Genomic DNA, 21,320 nt, shown 5'->3' on the forward strand with positions numbered 1-21,320 from the left:
AGAAAACACTGCCAGAAGAAATTCTGGGCAAACAAAACAAGATAAGTCAGGAAAGGTATTACTTTCAACAGGGAAGATTCAGCAGAGATGGGAGGAACATATAGGGGAACTACATGGTAAAGACATTAGGCCAGCAAACTTCCAGAATTCCAGAATTCAACATAGATGAGGATACCTTAGGTCAAGGCTTACTTGATTGCAAGACAGAAAGGGCATTGTGAAAAACAAAATCAAATAAGGCCCTGAGGGTGGACATAACTTTAATGGAACTACTCAAAGGTTTAGGGAAACTTGGGAGGAAGAGTTTTTTTGGCTCATTCACTGCATCTATGAGGGAGGAAATTGGCTGGAAGACTTGGTAAGATGGTTAGGTCCTCTTCCAAAAAAGGTAATGGCTACATCGTGTGAGGAACACAGAACAATTAGTTTGATTTTGCATGCAGCTAAATTGGGTTCTCAGGATTATCAACCAAAGGATGGAGATCAGATCAAATGGTTACTTTAGGGGATGATCAAATTGGGTTCAGGAAGAGGAGAGGCATGGGTGATGCCATTGCAGTAATGAGATCACTAAAACAGAGAAACGTGGAATACAATAAGGGTGTAATGGCTATTTCATAGATTTTAAAGAGGCATTTGATATGAGTGAATTGGATAGAATTACCAGTAATGAATGCATTTCAGAAAATAGGAGTAGATTGGTGGAATAAGAGACTTAACCACAACCTGTACATGTCTCAGACTGCTCAGGTGTGATTGGCAGATGGAAAGGCCAGATGGGAGTTGTAGGGAATAACATTAAGATACGGGCGTTCCTAATCACAGGTGCTGTTCAACATATGTGTGGAGGAATTGGTTAAAGAGGAATAGCAAGAACTGGAGATAGGAATGAAAGATAGAGGGGAATTCATAAAATCAGGTTTACAGATGATCAAGCTTTAGTTTGTCAGTCAGCTAAGCGGTTGCAAGCATTGCTGAGTGCATTAGAAAGTCAGTCTGACAGGCATGGAATAAGTATCAATGCAAAGAATACGAAGGCTTTGCAATTTTCAAGAAGGAGGAAGGCTAATCTAAATGTCAAAATAGTAGGATGGCAAAAACTTGTACAGATGAAACAGTATAACTCTCCTGGTTGCCTCCTGGACCAAAATGGTCAAAGTAGTCCGGATATAAGAAGAAGAATTACATTAGGCAAAGAAGCTTTCACAAAGAGGATGGAGTTGACAACAGGTACCTTGAGTAAGGATGTTGCGAGAAGAAGTATGATCTTGAGCTGTGCCGGCAAATAGCAGTGGAAAAGGCTTAGGGTCTTCCAACAGGTCAGTTCCTCCATCGACGACACCAATGTTTCGGAAAACAATTTGTTTTCCAGTGGATTCCTGCCTTTTTCATGTCACCTTGATCTTCCCCAGTGCGGGTTTCCACATGTTACTGAGGGAGTAACCTGCGTCTCGATGGAAAATATTTTCTTCAAGTCGGATCTCGATTGATTTATCTCGGTTTATCTTTCCCAAAACTTTTCCTCTCAGCATAAGGTTTTAACCTTGTCCTATAGTATGGCATGGTCTTGTTGGATGGAGTGCTCAGCAACGGCAGATTTTTCTGGTAGGTAGAGCCAGTAGGGTCTGCGATGTTCCTTGATCCTGGTTGCGATCATTCTGCCGGTTTCCCCCACGTGCACCTGTCCACATTCACAGGGTATCTGGTAGACACCCGAAGTCGCAAAGCCACAGGGATCTTTGGCCTTTACCAGTGGGTCTTTTATTTTACAGGAGGGCCTGAATAAGGTTTCGATGCCCTGCTTCTTGAGGATCCTTGATATTTTTCAAGAAATGATACAGATGTAGGGTATTCCAGCTTTCGCTATGGGTTCAGGCTACTTCTCTTCCCAGGTGGCAACTCGGGAGCTAAAGGATTTTTTTAGGGCCAAAGTGACTTTCCGTTCACTATAACCATTTTAGCGGAAGGTGTTTTTCAGGTGTCGGATCACCTTGGGAAGGCTCTCAGGGTCGGCTACGGTCCTGGCTAGGTGAAGAAGTGTGGGCAAAACAATCTTTTTTTCTCCAAAGGATTCCATGAAGAAATTCACTATCACCAGCGAAAGTGGAGATCCCATGGCCACTCGGTCCACTTGTTCATAGAAGCAGTCGTCAAACTTGAAATAGGTGGTTGTCAAGGTAAGACGGAGGAGATGCATGGTATGACCACATAACTTGTTCTCTAAAAGCCTCATCGTATCAGTGAGTTGAACCTGGATAAAAAGTGACATGGCATTGAAACTGACCAGAATGCCAGTGTTCTCGGGTCGGATGCCCTCAATGGTCATCACAGGGCTCATTTTCCAAAACCAAGGTGTCATCGATGGAAGAACTGACCCAGTGGAAAGCCTGAGTAGCCTTTTCCACATGTTACGAAATGGTTGGTGAAAACTTTGGTGCAGACCAAGGTTTTGTATGGTGTAACGCAAGATGAGTGGCTTGGATGGGAATATTTTGAATAGTGGGTTCAGAGAAGTGTGAATAAGATGAAATAGACTAAAAAGGAAGTGTTAGGTATGGAGAGAGGATTGCTGGGAGAAATTGAAGTGGCAGGAAAGATGGATGCCAAGCATATTGACTGGCAATGGAATGTTGAAGACTGTGATCAATGGGAGAACGTTAGGCAAGTGAGGAAGGAGAAGGAATAGGATAGGGATATTGGACAGAATGGAGGAAGTAAACCGAATTAAAAAAGGACCTACTGTACGTGTAGTGTTGGATGCCGGGCTACGTCATATGGGAGAGGCAAGGGAATTATCCCTCTAAAAGCTAACCATTATTCCTTGACATCTCCTTCTTCCAGAGATCCACTTAGGAAAGTACCAAATGGTGGTTGATTCCACATCCAGAGTCCCTCAATCAATCAATCAGCTGAGCCTCTCAAGCACATATCACTTGCAATATTTTAAACAACCAAGCATTTATCTTGAAGGGGATATCACACTAGCCAATGAACTACCACCCTTTTACCACCAATATGTATAAACAGTTCACCAGGATGCACTTGGGGTAATATGAAATCAATTTAATTTATGCACAGTAAAACATCTAGGCAAGAAATGAGATGTAAATATGTTACATAAAAAGTTTAAATAACGTACTAAAAGTAAAAGAATGAAATGGTTTAACATTTTACTCAAGTAACATTAAATAAATATTACTCTAAAAATATGAATCATGTATTCTTAATGGTTAACCTATTATTTTAATAATGTTTTTTGTTCAATGATAATCTGAAGATGGATTAATAAAGTTTTTTCTTCCATTCCTTCTAATTTATATAACCAATAAGAAAATGAATGTGCAAAACATTTGACAAAAAGGTGCTATTTTTTTAAATACATTGATTCATTAAATAACAGCAATTGACCTTTTGTATCCATTGGTTAAAAAATATCCCTGCATAGCCCATACTCTTCTCCAGCAAAATGTTTTGTAGAAGGTCAGAGAACATAAATGCACTCCCCAATACATCTGACAGCTAAGAGTTGAAGTGCCTAAGTGCAATCTAAAATGCAAATTATGCTAAATTTAAGATGGAATACAGTCACAGAAAACAGAGAAATACGAGGATAGTTTGAAAGGTTCTCAAAATCATCACCAGATGTCAGAGCTAACGCGATAAATTTCCCATATAGTAATAGGTAATCTTTTATGCGTAAATACGTTACACATCAGTGCTCTGAGAAGAGATCTGTGGTGCAGATGCCTCTCTGTTGTTGTTCCTTTGTAGTGATTTAAGAAGATAGATAAAATTGAGACTAGAGCAGCAATTAAATACTTCGTAAAGAAGGGTATGAACGCAAAGGAAATTCATTCATGTCAACTTTCAGGCCACTCTTGGAGACTCGGATCCTTTATATTAAACTGTTGCCAAGTGAACAAATGAGTTTAAGTTTTCCAAGAAACTGCAGGAGATGCCACGACAGTAACTTATAAGGGAGTCATCCGCTAAGTGTTTCGGAGAGTATGAGGATACCTCGGTAGCTTAACTGGCTAAAGCTCTTGGCCAGATATCGAGAAATACGGGTTCAAATCCCGGTCAAGGCGGATGATTTTTACACTCTGGAATTGTTGCAACGTAAAGAGTTCAAGTTTGGTCGGGACAGCTTAGATTATGATCCACAACGGTGTCGGCCAAAATATGCCACTACCTGAAGATGTTACGCTGTAACGAAACCTAGGTTGTAATAAAAAAAATTCTATGGTGAAAACAGTGTCTTCTTTCATCATCAGCGACCAACAAGACTTCCCACGCATGTTAAGGACCATAGATGACACTTGGGTCCAGTGCTAGACCCCAGAGACAAAGCAGCAGCAGCCAAAGCAGTGGAAACGTGTTGATTCACCTCCGCAACCAAAGAAAGCCACGGCAATAAGGTCGGGTTCTGCAGATAAGACTGCCTCCTCACTGGTCTGCCACCACACTAACCTCCTGGACCAATTACAGCAAATGTAAACGGAAAAAAGGCCAGCTTTTGCAAGGAAGAAAGATAACTTACATCGAGACAATGCACGCCCACATACGTGTCATTGCCCATCAAGACATTGGAACATTGCTGAATCAAATGCACTAATGTACAGGGAGATTACATTGAAAAATAAAAAAGTTAAACTGAGGCCAGTCGTTTATTTCTATTCCATTCCGAGAACTTTTAAATTTACCTCCGTATAACGGCAATATTGCCAGATAAATTGTATTGACTGAGACAGGAGTAATTTAGATCAATCATCACCAAAGAGCGACAATTTCATCTCCGCCCTCCATCCCATCCTCACCTCGGTGATTATGACATTTCATAATGGATGAGTCCAACTGCAGCCATCTTATGTAAAAATCTATTCCAAAATGTCTATTAGGGGAAGAACAACTAAAACAGGAAACTCAACAAGGCAATACAAAAATACAATGCCCGACACCACTTTGGAAAAACAATGCCCAAGCGATGATGATGGCATTAATATGCAGCAAAGGGCATATACCAAGCCATGACAATGAATAGCTTCTATTCTTCCCTGAAGCAATCACAATATAAATGATGGAGAATTGGCTGTACAAGTTCATGTTTATTTAATTTTCATTGATTTTGTTCTGAATTTAAACACATACAATCACTTTTCATTGAAACTTGCCACAAGGAAAAAAATAGCCAAGAGAGATATATTGAGAACAGAACATGATACAACACCACACAGACACCATTAAAACAGCATCCATGATGGAATAATTTAAAACAAAAATTTACTACATTCCTTCAATTTAATCATGATCTAACAGAAGTTTTTGACAAAGTCCTCCAAATATAATTGTATGTTAAATATGTTAAATTGAGGGTTTATTGGATAGGCACACAAATTGAGTCTGTTAAGCAACTTCATAGCAAACAGAATAGCACTTCCTCACTGACACTCATTCACCTCTTTCATGCACAAATTGTCCACTCACACTAAACAAGTGCAGTTGGGAAACACTTCATAACAGGTCGGTTGAAAGGAGCAGATCTTGCAACACTGCACTGACAGGAGGTCGCTCTCTGTACGTACATATGTTTGTGTGTGTGTGTGTATGTATGTATGTATGTATGTATGTATGTATGTATGTATGTACGTATGTATGTATGTATGTAATGTATGTATGTATGCATGTATGTATATATGTATGTATGCATGTGTGTGTATGTCTGAAGAAGCCTTTCTTTCCATGGGAAAATAACTGCAGGCCTCTTTTTGAGTATTAATATTTGCACTGTAAATTGAAGAGGTTATTATTATATTAAGGAAGGAAGGCCACCTTTAATCCCACATAATTCATAAATATACATTGCTTTGTACCTGATCCACTTAGTCTGTCATGCTTTTCAAGCAACATACGTATAAACTTTCCTGAAATGGAGAAGGAGAAAAAGATCATTACAATTATATATTTCAATTTGATACATTAAATTTGTAAAAATGATTTTGATTTAAGTACACATTTAGCAACAATCACCCCACGGTAACTAATAATTAATATGATGAACAATTTTTAGAGTTAAAAACCCAGCTTTTGATTCCAAATCATGCTAAAAAATTGTTTCATTTGCTATGAACAGTTATTTCACTGAATTTTACATGAAATGCAAAGTAATAAAATACCAATGAAATTATCAATTGATATTCAGAAGTTAAGGCTCAAAAAGAATTGCATTCATTTGTAGAAGCCTGATGCACTTTTAAGTATTCCGTAATAATTTAAAAAGATTTTCCCATTTTGTCAAAAAAATGCACATTAGTATGCAAAATAATTTTACTGGAAGTTAGAAGATCAGCTTTTAGGAGAATATAAGTTACAAAATCCATACCTGACATTTGATTTTGGACCCAATGTGACTTTATAGAACATAATAGCATTTGCTGAGCTCATTTAATCTTTGAAAAACATATGATATGCTGTTCTAAGTAAAAATCAGAGTTCATATTCCCAAAATCACATCTGACTTGAGTCATTAAACACATTTTTTCAAAACATAGCAGTTCACATAAAGTTCTTCTTTTCTTCTGTTTTACCTCAATTCAAGGATCTTTAAGAGTAATTTTCAAACCAGTTCTACCCAAAATCTCATTCAGTGGCCACCAAACAGGAGCACTGATCAAGCAATGCATTATTTAATGCTGTCAGAACAAGAATTTGAGATGGCTAAAAATAAATCTCATGAGATCTACCAACAGAACCGGAATTACTTAAAATATAAAAGCATAAAATGCTTTTTTATAACTCATACTCAACCACTGTCAACGTGACAATCATCCATTATATTTCTGCATCACTGAATCAAGTTCAGAAAAAACTGAACATGATTCAGAGATGCAGAAATGTAATTGATGGCTGATGTCAGTGAACCAAGTTATATTCTCCCACCTTGAATCAATTTTCAAAATAATATGTCTGCGTAAGTTTATGAGGTGCTTCACACAAGTTTCCAAAATGTAATATTTACAAAAAGAATGATACATTGTTAGTATTAATGAGTGTCACCATACGTAAAGTGAAATCAAGCGTATATTCAAATGGATGAATACTGTGTGCCCTGTAAATTCACCATGTGGCATATCCATGCGCTACTCAGGCCAGGCATACATGATTGCAAAAGCAATAAAAAATTAAATATGAGCCTAAAACTGCCGGAACCTTCAACTTCCCACCCTGTGCCACTTGTGCTGATGACAACTTCTGTTGCGTCTTTGGCAGCATCCTTTCCATAGCATCCCGAGCATTTCATGTTTCTGAGTGACTACACTGCATTTTAAGTTTTGTAAACAGGATGAAAATATTGATTCATTTCCAGAATTACCCTTCTTTGGAAATCTTATCTAAATAGAAGGATATAAAAAAAATTATTGAAAACTGAAGAAAAATCAAGAGCAAAAACATGCCTGCTTATGCCGTAAATGCTGTTGAACTTTTAGACTTTTCAAGATGATGTGTTTTAAAAGTTGTGTTGAGTTGTATCCAATATTTAGTCACCTCTCTGTTTGAATCATGAACCACAAATCTGAATGTTACAGTTTCTTACGTAAATATGGAATATCCTTATTGAACTGGTTTCAAATTCAATTCCCTGCTTCACTCAAAGTAGCCAAAGTTATACCCCTATATAAGGGTAAGGGTAATAAACTATGTATGGCTTCATATAGGCCAATCTCCTCATTAAATCGCTTGGTAAAATTTTTGAAACAGTTTTTTACAATTGGCTAATGTTCTACTTGGAAACTCAAAATCTACTCTTGACCTCTCAACACTGCTTTAGGAAATCAAGATCTACTTCCACTGCCTCATATTAAGTTGTCAATCAAATATTGTCTGACTCAGACAACAGATCTGAATCTGCAGCACTCTTCTTTGACTTCTCCAAGTCTTTTGACCATGTTAACCATCAACTACTATTGTCATAACTCACTAGCTTTGGCATAAGAGGTGTATCCTTTCATTGGATCAAGTCGTATTTAAGTGACAGAAAACAATGTGTTTCCCTATACAAAAATGGGATGAGATACATATCACCTCCCAAACTTGTCAAATCCCCTGTCCCCCAGGGCTCTAACCTGGGACCAGTTCTTTTCCTTTTGTACATTAATGACCTCCCGGGTAGACTAAATCCCTTGCCTAGGATACTCCCCGTGCTCTATGCTGATGACACCAATATTTTAGTGTCAGCTTCTTCTATCAATGGCCTGCTATCTAAGTCAATCCATGCCACACTTCTGCTAGACGAGTGGTACCTGCTTAACTTCCTCCCCCTCAATGTAGATAAATCAAGCTCAGTATACTATACTAACAAAAATAAGCCAAAAGCTAACATCTCTATGAATATTGATGGGGAAATTGATTCTATAAAATACCAGTTCTTGCTTCCAGGGCACTGAAATAGATAGTAAATTATCTCGGGATAATCATATTAGCAAGCTACTAAGCTATAAGCTACCAACTACTATTAAGCTCCATTTCCAAGAAACTGCAGGAGATGCCGCAACAGTAACTTTTAACGGAGTCATCCCCTAGTATGCATTTCGGTGCAACAATTTCAGAGTGCAAAATCATCCTAGTAAAGGTGAATGATTTTTACAATCTGAAATTGTTACAATTGTTAATATTCTCATCAGAGTGACCAGACACTATTGGTAATGATGTCCTATCAGCTGTGTATTATGGTTATTTCTATGGACATTTATTGTACAGTGTCATTTTCTGGAGTTCCTCACCGAAAGCCAGTACAATATTTAAAATACAAAAAAGGGCTGTCCAAATAATGTGCAATGCATCTTTTAATGCACCCCAATTTAAAAAAAGCTTCACAATCTGCCTCTTCCATATGTGTACGTATGTATATGTGTGTATATATATATATATATATATAAAATGATTTTTGTGTGTGTGTGTGTGTGTGTGTATGTATATATATATATATATTACATATATAAAATTATACATACATACATATATATATATATATTTTTATACATATATATATATATATATAATTATACATATATATATATAATTATACATACATATATATACACACACATACAAAAATCATTAGCGTTAAGTGCAACATCCAATTCTACAATAGTAATGAAGATTATCATACTTATAATACCAGGACCTCTAAAAACCTGCACCAATTATTTTTAAGAGTTAAAAATGCAGCAGATGGGCCTAAAAATTTGGACCTCATTCTTTTTAATAAATTACCTGACAATGTGATGACTCTCAATAAAATGTTACTATTAAAAAAAAAACTTTGCAAATATCTGTTGAAGCATACATTCTACTATGTAGATTGAGTACTTGCAACTATAACTTGAAACTACATTTTCTTTGATGTGTCCTATACTTAAACAACAAATCCTTGGACAAAAATAAATTGACTGGTTGATTACATACTTGTATTTACTATATTATTATGATTTAAACTGTTGTCCTATCCCATTTCTCCAACTCATATCCCATTTTGAGCGATAAAAATATTAAAGCTGGAGACAATTGCAATTTTAAATAACTAGTTTATTAATTTTAAAACAAATAGAAAACTGTTGCTCTCTTATAATTGATTTGTACGAATTGTATCAATGTACACTTTTGCTTACAATCAATTTTTGCTTGAATTGCATAACATAAACACTTTTACGCAAAATGATTGTCATATCACAATCTTGCAGTCTTCAAGAGGACCCACACACATGCACGTCCCATTTATGAGCAAAGGACAAACCCTAATACATCAGAGATTTAGCATAATTCATCTATTAGTGGAATCAAATGCAATTATATCTTTAAAAATGTATGATAATTAGTACCAAATGTGCTAAGAAATTTATTTTATCATTAATGCAAGAACATTTTGCCGACCCCGGTGGCGGCGGGGTAACGTCCTCGTCTGCCATTCCAAGGGTCGCGGGTTCGATTCCCGCCTGGGTGAGTTTTCCTCCATCTAGGGCTTGGGTGTTTGTAAATGTATCCATTGTTATCGTTGTTAATAGTTCGATGTAAAGGCCAAAATGCGCTGTTTTCGGACTAATACTGAATAAATAAATTTTATGACCAATTGACCCTGTCCCTTTTCAAACTCATCCCATGCCAGGAAGGATTTACATGTGACTTTGGAATCAGACAAATTACATTAATTAAAGAGGACCACCAATTGATGCATAAAGCTTTATTCACTGCATTTGATGGTTTCTGGCTCAACATTCTTTCAACTGGCTTAACCGAGCCGTAATCTTAACCACCACTCCTTCATTTCATTCAACTCTCATTGGTAGAACTAGGTCTTTAGTTTAATAGACAGTAACTATTTGCATTTGCTCATATTGAGAATGCATCTGGGTATGTAATGAGTAAAATGAATAAAAATGAAATATGCACAAAAAATAACATCACGATTGAAATGTACAATTACCACTTAAAATGGGAATTTCTTCTGGATTTACCCAGAACTCTATGGTTTGCAAGTTTATAATACAAGGTGCATGTGGCCATCAAATTGACTCCAATAATTGACAAAAACATCAAGAACATCCCCCTCGCTACTACATGCTATTGGGGGGGGGGGGGCACCTAGCACCACAATTGCAAGCATTTTAGTTTACTCTGAAGAGGAAACTGTGATCACAAGAAAATTGGGGAATGTATTGAAAAGGAATGACTGAACCAGGTATCCCTCTACTCCGCAGATAGGCCTCAAGGCTTTGCAATACTCTGAAACCTTGTTTCTTTTCCATTTCAATGTATCCATGTTCTGAATAGAAAGAGGCACTTAAATATTGTAAGCTATCGGAATAATACGAATCTGCATCGCTGCTGCACTCGGTGGATTTACTATTTAAAGCACAAGCTATCGTTTATGTTTTATGAAATACATCTTGTAACATAATCATGCCCCGAAGCTCCTGTGCCCAAGAGTAAAATGAAACCTAATTTCAGACTAACATACATAAACATACGGCCAATTCATGCTCATGGGACGTCTTCCTCTGTAATAAGAAAATTCATCCACACACATCAATGGCACAATCATGGAAGATATCTCTTGGAGGACATCAAGGGGTTTTAAATGTTAATAAAAGAAAAGAAAAATTCTTTTTCCAATTTATGTGAAGCAACTGTGTTAGTGTTGGATGTCTGCCTTAAAAGATCTATTCATGATAGTTGTACAATGTAAAGGACACCACTGTAGCCTGCCAAGTGCTGCCCTCTATACCGGTCTCTCACCTTCCACTGTCCCCTCTCTGCCAATTGCCACACAAGCTATGTCAAGAGCCACCTGTCAACAGAGTGTCTCTCTTCGCCTTACTAAAGTGGTTCTACCCCCCTAACCCCCCAATCCAAGGCAATCTACAATGCCACTCATCCTTCCTCAAGCAATCATCTCATAAGTTATCGCAAATACACACATTCACTTCCCCTTTGTAGCTTCCGACACTTAAAACATTTCAATAAATACATTAGATAGGAGCAATAAAATAATGTGACGAAGAAATAAAATCTATTATAAGCATTTCTACTCATTAATCTACAATAGAAAAATACTGTCAGTTGACCAATGGGCCAAATTTTTCGTTAGAAACGGAGAAACCAGTCACCCCGGGGCTAATTTTTCAAAACACATCAGACGAATCAGAAGCAAACTTTGACTGCTTTTTACAAGTGCACACATACTTAACAAGCCACAATGAAAATAAACCAGAGTATGCAATGCAACTTTATTATGAATATTGAAACTGTTTTTAGCCTGCGATAATTTATAATTGATTCAATTGTAATATTTGCAATCATTAAATACATTTCATGCATTCATATTCCATCTAAATTATCTTGTTACTGCAATACTAATGCAAAATCTGATAACAAAACTCTCCTTCATAGTTGTTAATAATTACTCAGCACCCTCAACATCAACAAATAATACAAACCGGTCTTCTGGTGTCCGGGCAAGATACTCTCTTTCAATAAGTCCTTCAATTCTTTTCTTAATTATCACGGGAGATGGGAGAAACCTACTCTTGAGCTGCTCTGTCACCTCTGCAACCAAAATGTTGTGCTGAAAATAATTTGATTTTCATTTAGTTCGGCCATCGACAGCATAAGGGAAACTCTTATTCACCTTTTTTAAAGTTTCATTTACTCATTTCTTACTCCTTGCCAGAAAATTTCAAGCCTTTCAACGTCATTCCATAAGGCCCATTGCAAATAACTAACACCAGTTTAAAATATTTTAATCATGAAAGAACAAAATCAATGCTGAATACTCACACACTAAATATATAAACCATTTATACTGCCATGAGATTTAAATTTTGCACATGCAACATTATAAAACAAAATACATATTGGAATATGTGTCTCAATTGAAATATATCATTGAGAAGACCAAGAGGATCTGAGGCTTTATCTTATCACTTATCTTAAAAAGAAGTTCCAGAAAAATGTGCTCTGGTGACTGGAATGGAAATAATGCAGGATATAACATGCTGCACTAAGCAGATTATACCCATGCAAACAATGCATTTTTGGTAAAAGGTAATATGCCCATCAAATATTTTCTATCAATTGTATTTGTATCTGTTGTGACATAAAACTTCATGCTATGTATTTCAATTCTACAGCACAATCATAAACATAGGAGACCCACCAGGAAAGCGATTGGAATTGAAACTGCCCGCCCCTTGGGCTATTTGAGAAGCACACGAAAGCTGCCATTTTTGCTGAAATTTGCTGTTCATTTAAAATTTGCATTTGCTGTTACATCAAAATTTATATTCATGAAAATGAATGCTTCCCTAATGGACAAATACTTGGTTTCATGAAGTTTTCACACCAAATTCAAGTAAAAAGTTCATTACAACAAAAAAGACACCAGGGCACTATGAAAATTTAATTTAAAACAGAAAATTTTCCATTAAATTTTAAGTTTAAAATGAAATTCACTGTACTTTGCATTTGAGCAGTTCCTCACTAGATCAGCATGATTGAAGACATGAACACTTAAAAGCACTCCGTGCGAGACTCTTGATTATCACCGAATCACGGGGGGAGGAGGACAGGTTACCAAACACATTGAACTTGTTTCGTGGATATTTGCCAGTATTCTTACATAGTTCAAAAAACTCACAAGGCCACAGAGCCTCCCTATTTGTGCCGCAAAACCAACCCAAAAAATGAAAATGGCAGACAGAAAATCTCTGCATTTGGTGATCATATGTCATGAACTGCATGGTTTGAGATGCATGCAAATTGGTTTAATATTGACCTTGAGAATAAGAGAAGGAATTTACTCAACTTATATAAACAGTATAAGCTATGTGGTAGCGATGATCTTAAAAAAGCCTACAATAACCAAAAGAAGGACTACTATACTGAGTTAAGATTGGCTAAATGTCAAGCCAATGTTAGCTACATTAATAGTGCATCCAACAAATGCAGAGCAGCCTGGACTATCATTAAAAAAGAAACAGGATTCAGTAAAAACTCTGATGATGTTCCAATAGACTCTGAATCTTTTAATAACTACTTTATTAGTTCGGTTGACAATATTATAGCTGATATAAATAATATTAATCAAACCTCAGCTGACACTGCTAATAACCTATTATGCAATACTCCCACCACCAATTCTATATTTAGATGGAAAGAAGTTTCTCAGATAGACATAATTAAAGTAGTGAAAAAGTTCAAGAATTCTAATTGTAAAGATATGTTTGGGCTTTCAAATAATTCAATCAAATCCGTAATTGACTGGTTAGCATACCCTCTTGCTATTGTCATTAACTCTTGTCTCCAGTCTGGTTATTTTCCTGATCAGTTAAAGTTTTCCAAGGTCATTCCTATTCACAAACGTGGTGATTTCAGTTCTCCAAACAATTATCGTCCTATTACAATTATTTCTCCACTTGCAAAAATCATTGAATCAGTTGTATTTACCCAAATCCTGGACTATTTTGAATCTTTAAACCTATTTACACCGACTCAGTTTGGTTTCAGACCCAACAAATGTACAACCCAAGCTGTTGAATATGTTATAAAGCAAATCATTAAGGCTTTTGAAGGTAATCAATGTTTGGCTCTCTCATTATGTGATCTCTCTTCGGCTTTTGACTGTGTTAATCACACAATTCTCATAAATAAGTTGAAATATTATGGTTTTAAGGATACTGAACTAAAATTTATTTCTTCCTACTTATCTGATCGTAAGCAGTCAGTTTATGTAAATGGTAAACAGTCAAAACCATTAAATATTAAATATGGTGTGCCTCAGGGCTCTGTGCTTGGACCTCTTTTATTTCTGGTCATGATTAATGACTTGTGCCCCAATATGATTACTGACTGTGTCCTCTATGCGGATGATACTACTTTCCTACATAGTTCCCCCCATCATTCTGATGCGATGAATAGAGTTCCTACTATACTTAAAAAGGCAGTGGACTGGTTTGCTGCCAACAATCTCCATATGAATCCCAATAAAACTCAGCATCTTATATGTACTCTAAAATGTGCTACACCAGACACTGTCCCCGTGAAACTGCTGGGATTTTATATAGACTCCAAGTTAACATGGAGTACTCATATTCTATACATTAGGAAGAAACTTGCCCGAGCCTTATTTCTGCTCAGGAAATTGAAATTATATGTTAGTAAGGAATACTTAATTAATGCCTACTATGCATTCTTTCACTCAAATATTACTTATGGCATTAGACTTTGGGGGCATGCATCTGATATTAAGCTAATCTTTGTGATGCAGAAAAAGGCAGTCCGTACCTTATCCAATTCATGTCCACTTGAACACTGTAGACCTCTCTTTTTAAATTTAAAAATTATGACTGTCTACAATTTATATATATTCTATTCATTAGTTCATGTAAAAGAAAATACAAGTATGTACTCCACTAGGGCTGACGTTCACAGCCATAACACCAGAGCAAAGTCTAATATGGATTTTCCATACTGTAGGCTAGATAGGACTTACAAAGTTGAAGGTCTACCTATCAAATTGTTTAATATGCTTCCAAAATCTGTAAAGTCAGCCCGCAATGTAGTGTTCCGCAGGGTGCTGCGTGATTGGCTTACCTCCAATCCTTTATACTCAATAGAGGAGTATTATGAGCTCGACTTTACTAGCCTAAAATTATAAGGTCTAGCGTGAGTAGAATACTAAGTGTATGTATGCAAATATTTTCAAATAAGTATTTTATGTGATTGTATATTGTGCTGTATACCATATTATCCAGGAACAACTGTATGTTCCTAAATGACGACATCTACCATATGTGAATATGATTATAAGATGAATAAAGTATATTATTATTATTATTATTATTATTATTATGCATTTATTCCTGAATCCCAGGACATTGGTGGGCTATTATGAACTCTGTTCAGAAAGGTGCCACTGATACAGTCATTATACCATTCAGAGAGAAATTGTTAGTCCTATTATTTAGCCGAGCTTTATGCAATAACTTTCACATAACTTGAATTTTCATTTTGTACGTATTCATATCATGTGAAATGGTCATTATGATAGTTGAACACCATTTATGCTCAGAAACATTGTTTAAAATCTTGCAGGGAAAGGTTTTGACAAAATGGTGCCACGTGGAAAGCATTAATTTTGCACCTTTCTTTAATTTGCTTTGGCTTTTGACCACGTTTGTCCAACAGTAATACCCAATGAGCTGTACTCCTGCTCACAGTATTTCTTGATCAGCAATATGTGCTACTACAGCATATAAGATTCTTCTCTGGATTCTTCCTCAAAATATTGCTCTCAAAGATGAAACAATGTGTAAGTTAAAAAAAAAAATCTAAAATATGCAATGCAACATAAGTTTTAATATTAGAAATTTAGATGCTTGGAGAATGGAGTTCATACTTTAAAAGATGATAAATTATCTTCCTAGATGAATATATCTTCTGCAGAATGGTCCCGTTTGTAGTGCACCATGATACTTTGATGCATAGAATCACATGCAAGAATATAGCCAAAAAAATAACTAATAATACTTTTAATCTGCCAGGAAGGTGTTCCTCAGAGCCTTGGTGATCATATAAAGAGAAAGCTAAACTATTAAATGTTAAAAGGGAAACTTACGGGCATCCTCTTTCTTGCCTTCATAATTCTAACAATAGCAGCCTCAATCTCATGCTTCCTGTCTTCGTCAACCTTTGACCTTGTCTCCCGTCTCTCTGGCTCTGATTCCCCGCGTGCCGCCACCGTTTGGATCTTGACACGGTGGAGTTTCGATGAGAAGGAGTCATTGACGACAAACACATGCGACGGCTCTATCTCTTTGGTCCTCGGACTTTTGACTAGGATCCTCTGAGTCGCTTTCCCCATCGCCAAAGACTGCAAGGCTCGGATCAAGTCTCTCTCAGGGATATCCGTTTCACTTTGGATTTCCTGAATGGAAACAAAGTAAAAAGCATTAATCAGAAGTAAATTAAATTTCATGGATTTAGATCCTCATATAACATTCGTATTATTCCAAGACATTCATTGAAAATACATAAAGAGATGTACTATCAACTATATTTTTAAGGATAAGGCCCATGCATAGAGCGTATTGGCCCAAATATAGTGCAACGTTTTTCTCCCCAATATGAACCTCTGAAAGTCACAGTTGTACCACAGTTGAGCACTCGTAACTAACTTTAAATATGCAAGTGCCTCAAAGGTACCTTAACATTGATTTTGGATAATCCATTCAATGCATTATGATTCAGATGGGCTGTGGTATTATTTGGCACAAAAATACTGGAAAAGGGCTAAAGGAGAATATCAAAATTAGACCAAGGCAAAATTGTAGCAAATTCACTTTCATGCAACCTCAACAATCCAGAAGTCTATTGCGTGTCTCAATACACATTTCACCCTGCATATAAATATATAATCGATTGTAAATTAAATGGGCATTCATTTTACAATGCAAAAATTAAATGTCATACTGCATTATTTGATTAAATTGAAATGTATTAGGGGTGACTTCAGCATTGCATGCACAGCAGCCGTTGCAAATTGAAATGCTCAGTTCCTGTGTGGCAACGATGGAGGGAAAACAACGTTCAATCTGCTGCCTTGAAATGTTGCTTTTACCCAAAAAAAATCATCAGCCTGTTTTGCTCAACAAGAAGCTTATGGAGAAGTGGGTTGGTTTCACTACATCATGTCTAGAAGATGTTTTAAAATCTTTAATGGGGGAGCCATTCAATTTCAAAGGAAGGTGGAGCCAGAGCTTCAGTCAATGCTCTCACAGAAGCAAACATTAACGCCACTGTTGCCATTGCGAGAGAAGATCATTATATTACATTGAGGGCACTGCAAGAAATAGTAATTATTTCCATGGGTGCCACTCACACAAGGGTAACAGAGCATGATAATGCGTTTGAGCATAGTGGGGTCTGCAAAAATCAATGCAAAATCACTGAGCGGGCATTGTTTGTACAGTTACAGAAAAATTATATGGTATTCTACTTCATTGCTGCTGTTTTCTAGATAATGTGTTATTCTTTGAATGCATAATGTTAAATAATCCACCAAATGCACAATGTCAATGTTTCGTACATTATGTAATATCTCATTCTCCAGGACTTTTCTTTCACAGAGGAGCTGAAATATTGTACATTTGTACTCATTAAGTGGGCAATTTCCAGAGTGAAATAAATATATATATATATTCTATTCTATGCCTAATGTTATTAATTTAGGTGGTATACCAAATACTTATCGCTACTGTAATCATAGATACAGTGGATTTCCTAAGATAGTCAATTGGTTATATACCATATTTATCCCAATTTTTCACATGCAATTACCATTCTGTAAATTTATCATGCACCTAAATGCCCATGTACCTCTGATTTCTAACCCTCAGAGAAAAACATCGGAGAAGCACATCTTTCTTTTATTCATTTATTATTTTCCCATAATCCCTGCAAGAATGTCTAAGCCCTTTGTTGTAATGATTTTGGAAGTATTTATGCATGTAAATGATGGATCAGGTTGAAGCAGTGTCCATCTAGTCTCCATCTCGGCCCAATGAAGACGTTTTATTATAATTATTTCCCAGAAAATATTAGACAAAGAAATACGTTGGCACAAAAATATTCAATGAAGGAGGTGATTAATTTTAAAATTAGGAATGCCTGACAATGGAAAAATCTTCTACTGACAAAAAGACTTTTTTTCGAGAAAGGGGGATTCTGATTACAATTTAGGAGAATCATATGGATTGAAATAAAATTTTAAAATCTTCTGACACATGACTACGCTAACCTAACGGGGAAAAATATTTGATCAGCTTTAAAGCGCTTTAGTCTTCTAAAAGTTAAGAGCCCTGGATGTAACTGATCAGCCTGGCCAATTAATGGTAGCACATAGGTACCTCATAGGTTAGCCGGTCCCTATTGTTGAAGAGCATGAGGACACACATCTGAAAGGTGGAAACTTGAATGATATGCTTCCGTGAGCCACTCCCTCCACCACCACCTCCTCCTCCTCCACCCCCCCCACTGCCATTGGCCGTCCTCTGGCCCGTGGCCGATGAGGACGCCGACACCGAGTTGGAGGAACTTGAGGACGAGGAGGCCACCGAAGTGGATGACGTGGCAGCGGCACTCGTCGGCCCTGGGGACAGGAGGCCACTGGAGCCAAGGGCTGGATTGACGTCGCCCTCCTCTCTGCGTGGGCCATAGAACACGGCATTCAAGTCAGCCGAGCCCAGCTGGGGCTGCAGGGTGAGCTGACGACCGCTGTGCTTGGCCAAATAAAACCTGAAAGGGGGAGAGCCAATTCAAGGACAGGGCGCAGAGGAAACACCCCAATTGGGGTTCCCCCGGTCAAATGAGGCACGCCATTGCCAGGAAAAATGCATTGAAACAGAAAGCATCACTGAGACTTGAGGTGCATGATAATTTTGCCTGTGACTCCACATATACTGATGCACACTGATAAAGTTTGCCACTCAGTGCTGGGTTTCTTTCACGGATCCAAGATGGCATGCTTCCTTACTGCTTTCACAGCACTCAAATTACACTAAGTTTACAAGTCTTTACCTCTGAGACTAAGCTTTTGCCACCGATTTCACGTCTGCAGTGTTGCCAAGTTGCAAGCCACACCACCTCAACAATTTTTAGTCAAATACATGACGAAGTTTTCAAAGAAATGATCCAAAGGATGTGACAACCTCCACTTTCGAACATTCACAATTCTGCTCAGCCCTTTACCTGCATCTGGCTCACTCACAGGCTACGCGAGCACCATCTGACTCCTACGCTCTTCTATACACATCAAAGCATTGGAAAATGAACTGCTCATTGGCCATTATTTTCACATGATTTAATGGATGAGGAGAGAACTTACCTTCGGAAAGCCTCAAACGCGTCCCTTGGCGTGGAAGGTATGGTGCATTTAGGGGTGGCTGATTGTGTCGGCCAAAATCCCGTCGTTAGGACCCTTACGCTTAAATCAACACCATGCAGGTTTGTCTGCAAGCAGAAACATTGGTTTCATTCAAATAGGAAAATATTTGTGCAATTTACGATTGAAATATTTTACTCACTCCTGATGTCATCACATGCTCCTTGAACTCCTCCATTATGGTGTTGGATACAGTCATGTCCTTAAACATCCCTTCTAATTTGGATGTAAACTGACAACCGCATTCGGTCTGCAACAGAGAAAAGTTAGAACGGACTGCATTTAACAATGGAATACTCATGTATTTACTGAGAAAAAAATTGGCTGTGAAGATGAAACTGAGGAACATTTAGTAAAAGTAACCATGTTTACAAGTAGTAGAAATCAAATTATGCAATTTAAACAACCAAGCAAAAATGTAACAAGCACTTAAATGAATCTCACAGGCAGTAGCCAATTAATACCATGACAATATTGAATAATACTATCATAAATATTCATGCCACAGTAATCATAACATGGAAATAAGTAGTACACTTAAAACACCAATTGAATATTTACAAAATTGGTCAATTCATGATACCATCAATAATATTACATAAAAATTAGAAGCAAAACATACCTTCAACTTTGAGATCATGTTCTTTTCACTATCATCAGAAACAGACTTATTAAGGAGCAGCCTTTTTGCTAAATGCTGTTTGTAGTAACGCTCAAAAACATCCTTCTCCTGGAGAAATCGAAATAGCACCATCGTCTTGTCTAAAACACATTCAATTTCTTGCTCGGTCATCTGTTTAACACAAAAAGAATGTTAATTAGCAAAAACAATATACTTTCAAAACTCTCCAAAGACATACACAGTAAAATCTCTTAAAAAACCTGACAGAACAGCAAGGAAAAATGGTAGCCATCAAGAAAAAAATTAGCAGCAGGAACCAACTTTGAATACAATGTAATGAACTGCAAAAACCCATCCACAATCTACACAAAGTTCTATCTGATGCCATCAACTTCATTTGCAAAAATCTACCAACAAGTCTGCATGGTTTATCCTTGTTGTTTCCGCCCCACTAAATTTGAAATGTCTTGTAATCAAAAGCAGTGCAGCCTGTCCAAAGACCAACTGCCTTCTAGTGTCGATGAATCAAATTGCCTATAATCAGGTTCAAAACCATGATACAGTCCAGTAATGGGCGCCCACATAATCTTTTTACCATGACATTGCATCCTTAAGTGTATTGTACATTTCAAAGGTTCATATAACCACATTTTGCAGACATTGTGATTCCACCCTCAATTTCTGACAATAAAAAATATTGGTCCTGTAAAATATACAACTTTCATGCTCAGTCTGAAGAAGAAAGGAAGTAACAATCAGATAGAATGAGCAGAAACACCATATCTCAACCTTGAATTAGTGATATAATTATTGGTATTCTTCTGGTTAGGGTAGGTTTTGGATGGACAAAGCCTAAACCATTGTAAAAAAATAAGAAATTAGTACAATAATTATTGAAATCATCAAACGATATGCTACACCATCATGAACAAGTCATGAAAAATAAAAAAGGGTGTAAGGTTATTTAAGCACCGAAAGAGAAGTGACAATTTTGAATAAAAACACTAGTTTATTTTGAATCCATGACCTTCGACGTCTAATTTCTTGGGTCCTTGAATAATACAATAATCATCATGATTTCCCTCCCCGGACTACAACCTTGTCGTGGTGGAAGGGCTTGTGCGTTCCGATGACCCCTAGAGCTGTGCTGGCGGGAGTAAGAAAAATTGCTCCTGGTAGGGTCACCCATGCCAGATAGGTCGAAGG

The 21,320-nt window shown here is 37.0% G+C and overlaps 1 protein-coding gene across 5 annotated transcripts in view; it reads right to left on the reverse strand.

Moving 5' to 3' along the window:
• Window positions 1–5,085: 5,085 nt before the first annotated feature.
• The window catches only part of Cul3 (cullin 3), a 40,065-nt gene continuing 23,830 nt past the window's right edge, over window positions 5,086–21,320 (reverse strand). For 4 of the 5 annotated variants that reach the window (XM_071597597.1, XM_071597598.1, XM_071597596.1 and 1 more), the window contains exons 9-15: window positions 20,115–20,285; window positions 19,635–19,742; window positions 19,436–19,560; window positions 18,459–18,846; window positions 16,169–16,477; window positions 11,991–12,118; window positions 5,086–5,921 (exon numbers count right to left, since the gene is read on the reverse strand). In XM_071597597.1, coding sequence (XP_071453698.1) covers window positions 5,897–5,921; window positions 11,991–12,118; window positions 16,169–16,477; window positions 18,459–18,846; window positions 19,436–19,560; window positions 19,635–19,742; window positions 20,115–20,285 — 1,254 coding nt within the window. In that variant the 3' untranslated portion in view covers window positions 5,086–5,896. The remainder of the gene's footprint in view (window positions 5,922–11,990; window positions 12,119–16,168; window positions 16,478–18,458; window positions 18,847–19,435; window positions 19,561–19,634; window positions 19,743–20,114; window positions 20,286–21,320) is intronic. The other variant, XM_071597599.1, reaches the window with a different exon arrangement.

The sequence above is a fragment of the Hetaerina americana genome, unplaced genomic scaffold (genome assembly GCF_022747635.1).
Source record: "Hetaerina americana unplaced genomic scaffold, ioHetAmer1.1.p SCAF_9, whole genome shotgun sequence".
NCBI lineage: Eukaryota > Metazoa > Arthropoda > Insecta > Odonata > Calopterygidae > Hetaerina > Hetaerina americana.